The following is a 12,127-nucleotide window of genomic DNA, read 5'->3' on the forward strand; positions in this document are numbered from 1 at the left end:
AACTTTCAGGATTCTCACTGTGAAGTCACTGGTACAGTGTCCTGGTCTTGTAAAATGTTGACCAACACCCTTCTGGTCACGATGGATGTAGAATCACTATACAGCAACATTCCACATGCGGATGGCATAGCTGCACGTGGAAGACTCCTAAAAAAAATCCACACTGGACCATCAATACTCACCAGAAACTATTACAAAATTAATCAAATTCATTTTAACTCACAACTACTTCCGCTTTAACAATGATATCTATCTACAAATAATGGGCACTGCGATTATTTGGACAGCGCCCCAATATGCCAACCTTTTTATGGCTGAGCTGGAAGAGACATTTCTGAATACACACCAGACCAAACCTCTAAAATACTACCGGTACATCGATGACATTTTTATGATTTGGACGGAAGGTAAAGAAACTCTGAAACAATTTTATTCTGCCTTCAATACATACCATCCTACAATCAGATTCAAAATTGACTACTCCCCAGAAAAAGTCAATTTTTTGGACACCACGGTCTCAATCAGTGATGGCTGTATACAAACATCTATATACAAGAAACCCACAGACAGATGCAGCTACCTCCACAACTCCAGCTTCCATCCTTCACATACAAAAAGATCCATCATTTACAGCCAAGCCACAAGATACCACCGTATCTGCTCTGACCCAGGGGACAGAGACAGACACCTTAAAAGCCTGACTGCATCCTTCAAACAGAAAGGCTACAACCCCAAAATAATCTCCAAGAATATTGCCTCCTCCCTCAAAACACCCAGGGAGAATCTGCTACAGTACAAGGAGAAAAAATCCACAGACAGAATCCCCCTTGTAGTGACATACAATCCAGAGCTGGAAAAACTGAGGAAAATCATAAGAGATCTACAACCTATACTCCAGGAGGATGAATTACTGAAAGAGATATTCCCATCCCCACCAGTACTGGCCCTCCGACAGCCACCCAACTTAAAACACAAGCTAATCAGAAGTAAACTTCCATCACAGACTGAAAAGGAACAGAAGGGCACACTTCCCTGTAATTTATCCAGTTGCAAACTATGCCAAAATATTTCACAGGACCCCAAAGTCATCCACAAAGGAAAGATATTCAACATGAAGGGATCTTTCATTTGCTCATCTTCCAATGTGGTATATATCATTCAGTGTAAAAAATGTAACGAAGGATGCTATATTGGAGAAACAGGCCAGATGCTTAAGACAAGATTCAATTTACAAAGACATCACATGAACAATACTGGTGCCAGTAGGGTTCCCACACCTGTTGGTCAACATGTTACAGGACCAGGACACTGTACCAGTGACTTCACAGTGAGAATCCTGAAAGGTAACTTTAAAACCATACAAGAACGTAAGACCTTTGAAGTCAGAATGATTGAATATTTTAACACCCAACAGAAAGGACTTAACAAGGATCTGGGGTTCCTAGCCCATTATAAACCATAAAGCTGTATGTCTCTGTTGATCACCCCCACCCCTCACCTATCCACACCCATCCTGTTAGACTATCAATGATATGCTTTGATGTCCCCATGCATACCTCCTACCCACCCCCATCCTCCCACCCTGTCAGACTGTCATAGTAATGCTTGAATGTTTTCACTTATATACACTGTCAGCTAGCACATTTGCTTATTTCCGATCTGACGAAGAAGGGCAACCTTCGAAAGTTAATCAAGAAATGTATTAAGTTATGTCCAATAAAAAAGGTATCATCTTATTTTCTTTTCCATGTTTTATTTTGTTTGATTCTAGTCATCCATGAATTTGCGTTAGCCTCGTATGACACAGGAATTCGCTTAACATTCTTGAAGCAATGGAGCTGTGTGTTTTCTTTCCAATGACGATGGTTCCAATTTCTCACTCCCATCCATGTTGCAGCAAAGGAGGATTGTCAGTCGGTCCTTCGACGTTTTACTTCTTGTAGTTTCGGCTTGTTCGAATGCAAGTGTTCCATCAGCAGTCACTCGCCAGTAGAGACCGTTTCGTCAGCATTGAAAATGTCACGAGGTGCAAACTCGTTCAAGATGGTAGGAAAAACTGAAATAACCCAATTTTCAGCACCAAAGTCATCAGCATCTTGTTTTTCACCATGCTGTTTCTTGAATTTTATGTTGTTCCTCTCCTTCCATCTTTCCAACCATCCAACAGTGGCTTTGAATTTAGTTAGTCCAAGACTTTCAGCTAGCTGATTAGCTTTCTCCATAAGCAGTGGACCACTGACAGGAAACTGCCTGCTCCTGACTTGAGAAAGCCACCGAAGAAGAGCATCTTCTACATCCTCAACTTTTTCCGCCCATTTTAGTTTCCGGTGTGGATTTGTATTGTTTTGCCAGTCTTCTAGAAGCTGATCTTTCTGCTTTTACGTGAAATTTGACTGGGATTGACACCATATTCTTTAGCAATAGATGCTTGACTTCGTTTGTTTTCTAATTTTTTAAGAATTTCTATTTGTTCAGCCAGTGTTAAAGTCTTACAGTTGCGCTACGACGACGACTCCAGTGTACACTCTGACAACATTCTTTCACTTCTTCTGCCTGTGGCAGTTGACCAACGAGATTTCAAATTTGCCGCCCCTTTGTCACGCGCCAATTGGCTTCCATATTCCGTGCGCATGCTTATGCGGAGTCTTTCCTGCAGAGGAGCGGTCTTAAACCATGCATATAAGTGAATCTTGCACTTATCAGGAGTGCGCTAAACTGAAGTTTGTCCCCATAGAAATTGATGGCGCCAAAAACGGGACCGAAGTACAGCATGCAGTTAAACAGAGCATGCGCTTATCTGACGTGCACTTAAATGGAGCGCACTGTATATAGTTATTTTATATATTTGAAAATACAAAATATATCACAGAAACATTACTGCCTAAATATTTTGTCAGTATCCAATGGGAAATAATTCTTAGGCTAAACATTTCTTTCATTGGTCTTAAAAAAAAAAAACCCTCCCAGAGCCATTTTTGTGTAATCCCTTCAAGTACTCTAATTCCTGCACACACTCTGTGTGTTCAATTTAAATCTTAATTTCAGTTCCACACTTTTGTAATCATATGAACATATGAGTTAGATGCCATGCTTATTCAACAGAACAAATAAACAAGAGAAGCTGGTTTCTAGGAACAAAAACATGCTGGTTTAATTTAAAATTTCAAGAAAAGGAAGGAGTTGGGCTTATACCCTTGAATAAGCCTGAATGCTGTTGGGTGAAATAATGGTCTTGTAGGGTTTAAAATTTGTTTTCCTAGCTCCATGTTCTTTGCACCCAGTATTGATTATGTAATTAGAAAGGCTTTGAACTGTAAACAGTTTTTATAGCCAGTACTGCTCATATATTTATATGATTAGAAAAGTTTGGAAATGGAATTAAGATTTAAATTTATTAGGAACACAAAGTGAACACAGAAAGTATGCAGGAATTAGTGCACTAGAAAGATTAGCCTAATCTGCTGAGATGTTTCAATGAGGTCTTTCATTCATCTGCATATTAACTAAAATGCAACTGTAATTTCAGATTATTTTTTCGAGGTTTGGTTATTTTTCAGTGTGGCTTCCTTCTGGTTTTCAGTAGAAGAATTATTAGGCCACAAGGGGCTGTACGCATTTTATGTTTCTCCATGTAACCAGAAGTTATGGTTTTGATTGGCCCGATTGTGACAGTACTAGTCTAGTTGGCGGCATACTGAAGGTGTTTGCTTAGCTATTATAAAACCATAACCCATAACCAAGACCCGTGTTTATCTTTTGTTTTTATTTGTTAGGTTCTTGTTCTACAAGGACTTCTACATTTAACATGAGCCTAGCCCTACATGAACTGCTACTCTGCTGTCGTCATCTTGAGAATGACAGAGCTATAGAGAGAAGGGTATTGAGCTAATTTAATTTTTTGGTGATTATAAAATCAAGAGTGTAGTGGCTGCAGATTAAGTGTCTTGTTCAAATTACCCTCTATAGAAAGAAATTGAGAAGTTCAAACGTCTTCTGCGGGATTCTGAAACTGTTCGGGATTTGGATCGAAATTCTGATGCTAAACATGGAAATCTCAACTGGGATATTGTCTTCAGGTACTTTACTGATTTCTTTTGATCTTCTTTGTTCTTTCACTATTTGCATTCTTATTTAAATGCAGTTAGGCAGGAGGTAAAATTAGCTTTGTAAACTTGGGATTTAGATGTTCTTGCAGTATGTATGAGTATCTCAATGCTGGTTTATGGATGTCTAAACTGCTAAGCTATGCTTCAGTGGTCCTATTCTGTGACATTTGTCTTATTCTTCTTCTTACTTAATGTGCATTTGATGTGTTTGTTTTATATCAATACAGGTTTCTTCAGAAATACATCCAAAAAGAAACAGAAAGTCTTAAATTAGCTAAAGCAAATGTGTCCAGTGCTACAAAAGCCTCCAGGAACAAAAGGATACAAGAGCTCAGCAGTTTGGTGAAATATTTTATCAGATGTGCCAATCAAAGTTAGTGCTATGTGAATAATAATCTTATGCAGAAAGCTTATGTACAAAAAGTTGGTTTCATTCCATGACAGCCAAGTGCAGCCTTAAGGCCTAAAATGTTCTCAGGTTGAGAAAAAATAAACTATGAAACTATATTCCATTACGTAGTGTAGCTTCCCACTATTCAAGAACCTGTGCGATTGTTGTGTCCATCAACAAGCAGGTGGAGATAGAGCTGAAAACTGAGCTGAGACATCTCTCTTTTGGCATCCAGTCCAGCTTCTCAGTATTTTCTACCTTCAGCAGTTGGATGGACACACTTTTCAGCGGTGATTTGCTCCTGGTCCAGTTGGTCAACTGGTCCCCAGTTGAGCTTTGCAGATGGTTTGAGTCTGCAGAGTCATACCTGGAGATCTTCAGATCCCTGCTTCTGGTGCCCCATGAATTTACTAATTCCCTCCCTTCGCCTCACTGCTGTTTTCCCTATGGAGCTTTTCCTTTCCAGCACATGGTTGGTAATATATTTATGACTTTACTAATATATGTTTTTATACATATGTGTTTTACAATATTTTGTATGCCCCTGAAGCAGCCCTTGGCGAAACATGGCCATATCAGGCATCTGTTTTTTAACAACTTAGAGCAAGCATAGTGGATAAATAAATGAACTTTTCTTTTTATTATCTTACTGTTCTTTTCCATGTTGGATCTTGTTAGCCAATTGCCTTGTTTTGGGTTGTTTTTGTTTTTTTTTAAACCCAACACGGCTGTGTTCCAGCTGATCCCTGCATCAGGGATAAATGTCTGATATCTGAAATTCTATTATCTTAAAAATAAAACAAATAAAACCTAACTAAATACTATTTACCAATTACATCTAACAAAATACCTTTACAACATTAAGAGGTAAATTCAGGAAAGGTCACCCAAAGTTTAGGCACCAAACATTTGTGTGCAAAGCATCAGTTCTGTTAAAGCAGTTCCATGTGGAGCTGCTGTTAATACTAGCATAAGTCCATATTGGCACACCTAACTTTAGGCACAAGCTCTTATGCCAACTCAAAGTCTGGTATAAGTGCTTGCATCCAACTTCAGCATTTAGGTGCATAACTGCATGCATTCTCTAACGTGCACATAAGTCCTGGGCATGCCCAACCTCAGTACATGCCTTCATTGCAGTTGCACGCAATGGATTTTTTTTTTTGTAACAAATTTTTATTGCAAGAAGAGTTACAGATAGTCAGTGGTGCTTCATCAATACAATAAAAGGCATTTAAACAAGTCCAAAACAGAGAACCAACCATCATATGTGAATTAACCAAAGTTGTACCCCCAACAAACCCCAACCAACATATTTGTACCCCTGAGAGCTGGGACCCAGGTAATCTTCAGTGCCCCAGAGCCATAGATTGCCCCTCCTTAACACCCCCCATCCTACCCCCCACCCCTGCTATGAAGAATGCACAATTTGTAACAAATGGTCCAGGTGAGTCCGTTCATCATCAGCTGGATCAAAATGCCCTAATCTTTTAGCAGTCATGCACTCCATTTCTCCAAGAAGTGTTGATTTCAAACCCCAGTCCATGGGTGTGGGACCATCTATATGTTTTTAATGCACAGCAGTTAGAGAATTTGCAGCCACTAGGCAAATCCATTTAAAACGTCGCTACCATTTATGGCCCCTCCTGTTACCGAACCCTAATAAGCACCATTTAGGGTCCAAGAGGAAAACAGTACCTAACACAGTGGAAAGTGTCTGTGTCACTGTAATCCAAAAGATTCATATTGGTCCACAATCCCACCAAATATGTAAAAGAGTCCCTTTGTCTATCCCACATCTCCAACAGAAGTCTGGTACTGCAGAAAACTTAGCATGAATTTTCACAGGAGTATAATGCCATCGAGCGAGTACCTTATAGGCATTCTCCTTCAGCAATACACAGGGAGATGTTTTTTTAACCTCCAAACATACCGCTCGCCATTCACTCACACTCAACTCACAATTCAAATCCCTCTCACAAGACTCCATAAAAACATATTTCTGAAAGTCTTTACTCCGAATAAAACTATAAAGAATAGAAATGACCCTCTGAATTTACCCAAGCATGTCCATAAATTCTCAGATGGCTCAGTGTGGGGGTCATCCCGCAGCCAGCCCTGCTGTGAAATATATTGTTTAACCTGCAAGTAAGTGAAGAAATCTTTATTGGGAATAACAAACTTCTCTTGTAATTTGGAAAATGTGAGAACATCATTCACATCTAATAAGTCTCTAAACCTAAGCAATCCAGCCCATGCCCAATATTGCAAATTGGTTCTTCCTTGTCCAGCTTGGAAGGCAGGTTCAGTACAAATGTGGGCCATAGAGGAAGAGAGATGCCCCTTACATAGCTTTGTTTTAAGAAACCTCCAAAAGGATAATGGATGGTGCATGCTATAGATTTTGTGCACACATGTAATGGAATATCGATTAAGGTCAGTTGCACATGTAGCTGCTAATTCATGCCAGTTAACACTACTTAGTGCTAGTTATTGCTAGTTAATATCAATTATCAGCTTATTACATATAAGTTACGTGCACAAGTGATCTTATTGTGTAACTTGTGCATGCAACTTTGCACGCTAAGCGTAAAGTTTGGCTTTCAAGTTTATAGTTCCCCATAAATGTACATCACGCCACGAACATTTCAATAATAAAGTGACCTGTTTATAAAGTACAAGAAATAACCGTTTCTGCAATTGTCTTCAAAAGAGCAGAAAAAAAGATGAACAAAGATCATATTTATAAAACTTTTATGTTTCCATGTACATATATATGTGTGCGTACTATATCCATAACTCTCTGCCTGCCTGTATCTATTGGAGTGGAGGAGTGGCCTAGTGGTTAGAGTGGTGGACTTTGGTCCTGGGGAGCTGGGTTTGATTCCCACTGCAGGCACAGGCAGCTCCTTGTGACTCTGGGCAAGTCACTTAACCCTCCATTGCCCCAGGTACAAATAAGTTCCTGTATATAATATGTAAGCCGCATTGAGCTTTAAATATACCAACAGGTATGAGAAGGACTCCATAGAAACACTCTGGGTTCTAAAAATATGAAGGTTCTAAGGCCTCTTTAAGCATGTAGAGCCTCTCTGCTTCCTGCTTTTAGGACCCACATTGTTTCTAAGAAGTCCCTTTCATATTTATTAGTATATTTGAGAATTAAGGTAAAATTTATTTAAATCACACACACACACTCGTATATGAACGTATTGTAGGATTTTTTTTTCATATTTTTAAGTCCTTTGAAGTGTGTTTTGCACAATTGAAATAATGGTTATTCCTTGGGTTTTTTTTTTTTAATATATAGGTCACATGATTTGACTTGTCCTTGGTGAGATGTACATTTGAGACTTATATTAAACTGTGTTAATAAGCTAGTGTGGGTTTTAATGCATTGCGTTAACACATTTTGATCAGCCAGCATGCCTTGCCTCCTATGTGATGGTGAAGCTTAGTCAAAGTAGGTCAAAGCCTATCTCATGCTTATATAAATGTGTAATAATGGCTTGTTGATAAATGATCAAGGAGTGTGTTTGCTTTATCAGAAGCATAGGTTTTTATCATTGTCTACTTTCAACATAGGAGCCCCTCGGTTAAAACTGCAAGACCTTCTGAATCATGTGATGGGCACTATAAAAGATTCAATGATTTCTGCTTCTTGTGAAGCAGATTATAGCAGCATACTACTAAAAGACATCCTGTCTGTTCGGAAATATTGGTGTGAAATATCACAGGGGCAGTGGGAAGGTATGTTAATATTTGTTCTAATACCATGTTTTGTAGAAATGCATGTATATGGTATGCATATATGTAGAGGGAGAGACATAACACACACACTGGGAGAATCTCTCTCTCTTTCTCTGAATATAGATAGATGTACACACACACACACACACACATATACAGTGACGTGAAAAAGCTTTTAACACCGCCTTCTGATTTGCCCTATTATTGCATATCTGTCACATTGATATCCGACCTGTAAACACAACACAATTTTTACATTATGTAATTTATTTAAGGAAAAAATTATCGGACACTCATGTGAAAAAATAATAGCCCCCTTAGTTATTCAGTCAACCAATTGACCAAATTTAATTGACAATTAGATTCAACTGATTGAACACAGCTAGGCTTGATTTCAGCCAGCCCTGTTAAATCTAAATATATGGAGAAAACATTGAGCAGTGGTGAATCTTCCCAGGATTGGCCTGCCTGCCAAAATTACTCCCAAGAGAGCAGCGACAACTCGCCCAGAAGAACATCCAAAGAACTGCAAGCCTCTAGCCTTAGCTATGGTCAGTGTCCAACAATAAGAAAGAGACTGGAGAAAAATGGGATTCATGGGAGAGTAGCAATGTGGAAACCGCTGCTGTCCAGCAGTAACAATGATTATCTCAAATTTGTAAAGACACACCTAGATGATCCCCAAGTTTTATGGGATATTGTTTTATGGACAGATGATTCAAAAGTGGAACTTGGGACAACAGAGCATTCCACTGTAAGAGCATCATACCAACAGTCAAATATGGTGGTACGGGGGATGCTCTGCTGCCTCAGGACCTGGAAAACTTGTCACTGTTGAAGGAACCATGCACTGTTCCAGAAGATTCTTAAGGAGATTGTCTGCTCCTCTGTCTGTGAGCTGAAGCTGAAGCATAATTAGGTTCTGCAGCAAGACAGTGATCCAAAACACAAAAGCAAGTCTACATCTGATTGACTGAGGAGAAACAAAATTAAAGTTTTGAATTGGCCTAGTCAAAGTCCTGACTTAAACCCAATAGAGATGCTATGCTATGGCAGGAACTGAAATGAGCAGTGCATGCACGAAAACCTGCAAGTGTTTTTCTCCACCCAACTGCTAAATAAGGGAAAAATTCCTTTGTATGGCAGAAGGGCTGGATGCTGCTATTTTTTAAGAATGTGGTGTTGGAGGCAGGAGCGAGTGGACATCACTTCTGCCTCCTTTAAGGTACAACCTGGGGAGGGGTTGGGTGGACTAGGACTAGGGGGCATGTGAGGAAGCTAAAAAGTAGTAAATTTAATACGAATCGGAGAAAATGTTTCTTCACTCAACAAGTAATTAAACTCTGGAATTCATTGCCAGAGAATGTGGTAAAGGCAGTTAGCGGGGTTTAAAAGAGGTCTGGATGGCATCCTAAAGGAAAAGTCCATAGACAATTATTAAATTGGGGAAAATCCACTGCTTATTTCTGGGATAAGCAGCATAAAATGTATTGAACATTTTCGAGATCTTGCCAGGTATTTGTGACCTGGATTGGCCACTGTTGGAAACAGGATTCTGAGCTTGATGGACCCTTGGTCTGTCCCAGTATGGTAATACGTATGTACTCTGTGCATACTATTGTGCTGTGAAGGATTAGGAATTTGCAATTCTCATAAATCAAATAGCTTAGAACTGACATGACATAAAAACTTTTTCCTTTCTTTCCTCCTTCAGTTCACTTAGCTGAATTTATTTGCAAAGTATGGCAAAGTTATATTTCAACATTCTTGCTGGTAGAGAGGTACTTAAATATGTTAACATTCTTTCTTACTCTTTTTCTTAAAATTCTAATTATTTAAATACAGCATAGGGCGCATCTCCACTACAGAATTTTATTACTTCCTTTCCTGAAGATTGGCTGTACTTCAACTCTCTCAGGCCACAAAACGCTTAACAGCTAACAGACCACACTGAAGACACACAGATAAGCATGACACTGCAGACATTCAGTTCTGAACAGATTATTTCAGCTTAACTGGGAATATCTGACAGGTTTATTTATTTATTGATTTGTTGCATTTGTATCCCACATTTTCCCACCTATTTGCAGGCTCAATGTGGCTTACGGCGATCACCAATTATTGTGGTAAAATGTGTGACAGATACTCTAGGAAATCAAGGGGAAGAGTTAAGTTATGCCCAGGCCAAGTATTAGTTTCATTGTGTTGCAGGGTCGAGGCATTTAAGTTGAATCATTAGGGTATGCCTTTTTGAACAAGTTAGTTTTTAGTGATTTCCGGAAGTTTGATAGGTCGTGCGTTGTTTTCATGGTGTTTGGTAATGCGTTCCATAGTTGCGTGCTTATATAGGAGAAGCTGGATGCGTAGGTTGATTTATATTTAAGTCCTTTGCAGCTTGGGCGGTGGAGATTCAGGTATGTGCGTGTTGATCTTGTTGCATTTCTGGTTGGTAAGTCTATGAGGTCTGTCATGTATCCTGGGGCCTCGCCGTAGATGATTTTATGAACCAGAGTGCAGATTTTGAATGCAACACGTTCTTTGATTGGGAGCCAGTGCAGTTCTTCATGTAGGGGTTTGACACTTTCGAATCTCGTTTTTCCAAATATAAGTCTGGCTGCGGTGTTTTGAGCAGTTTGGAGTTTCTTTATGATTTGTTCTTTGCATCCCGCATAGATTCCATGACAGTAGTCTAGGTGGCTTAGTACCATTGATTGTACCAAGTTGCTGAATATTTCCCTTGGGAAGAAAGGTTTTAATCGTTTGATTTTCCACATTGAGTGGAACATTTTCTTTGTTGTAGTTTTCGCTTGGCTTTCTAGCGTGAGATTTCGGTTGATTGTAAGTCCGAGAATTTTTAGGCTGTCTGAAATAGAGAGGGTGTAATCTGGGTTGTTTATGTTGCTGGGTTTGTTCGTGTTGTATTGGGATGAGAGGATGAGACAGTGTGTTTTGTCTGTGTTGAGTTTTAGTTGAAATGTATCTGCCCATGAGTATATGATTTTTTTCCAGCTTCTGTAATGGAGTACTGCTTTGTGATTTGAGCACATAATAAGACTTGCCGTCTGCACTGGTTTTTTCTTCTTCTACTCTTTCTGGTCCTTATATGAGTATTGCAATTGTTCCTTTAGGGATGATACATTTTAGTTGTTCTTTTCGGGAGGATATATTTTAGCCCCTGACGCAGCCCTCTGTGGGCGAAACACGGCCTGTGTTGGGCAACTTTCTTATATACGATATCTCTAATAAAATCCTTTGGATGTCACTTTGATTTCCTGGTTCATTCTCCTCATGAGTTCATGATTTGCAGGCTGAGATTGATTTTGTTGGTGATTTCTGTTAGGTCATGTTTGTAGGGGATGTATATCATGACATTGTCTGCGTATATGTAAGGGTTAAGGCCTTGGTTGGATAAGGATTTGGCTAGTGGGGTCATCATTTGGTTGAAGAGGATCGGTGATAGTGGTGATCTTTGGGGTACTCCACACTCTTCCATGCTGATGATATGTTCGAATTTGATTTCACTTGATATGTTCTAGTGGTTAGGAAGCCCTTGATCCAACTAAGTACACTTCCATTAATCCTGAAGTATTCTAGTATGTTTAGTAGTATTTTATGGTTGACCATGTCGAACGCACTAGACATGTCGAATTGTAGGACTGTTTCAGGGGTGAGGCGAGCGAAGTTTGCCAAGATTCGGTCTGCTGGGTATTCACCGAGGCTTGAGTCCAGGCATTCAGTGAATTTTTCGATGTCGGTGGTGGTCTGTGGTAACGTGTGTGTAGATTTACTATTTTTTTCATTAAAGGCAGAGTACTCATGAATATTGTCACAATCAGGAGATTTTAGTTCTGCTCGCTCTGCCCATAGATATCCATTACAT

At 39.4% G+C, this 12,127-nt stretch overlaps 1 protein-coding gene across 1 annotated transcript in view; it reads left to right on the forward strand.

Moving 5' to 3' along the window:
• ATM (ATM serine/threonine kinase) overlaps positions 1-12,127 on the forward strand; it is a 293,334-nt gene that overhangs the window by 25,387 nt on the left and 255,820 nt on the right. The window contains 4 exon segments of the mRNA XM_030202389.1: positions 3,774-3,877; positions 3,967-4,076; positions 4,334-4,479; positions 8,083-8,247. Coding sequence (XP_030058249.1) covers positions 3,806-3,877; positions 3,967-4,076; positions 4,334-4,479; positions 8,083-8,247 — 493 coding nt within the window. The 5' untranslated portion in view covers positions 3,774-3,805.

The sequence above is a fragment of the Microcaecilia unicolor genome, chromosome 4 (genome assembly GCF_901765095.1).
Source record: "Microcaecilia unicolor chromosome 4, aMicUni1.1, whole genome shotgun sequence".
Lineage (NCBI taxonomy): Eukaryota > Metazoa > Chordata > Amphibia > Gymnophiona > Siphonopidae > Microcaecilia > Microcaecilia unicolor.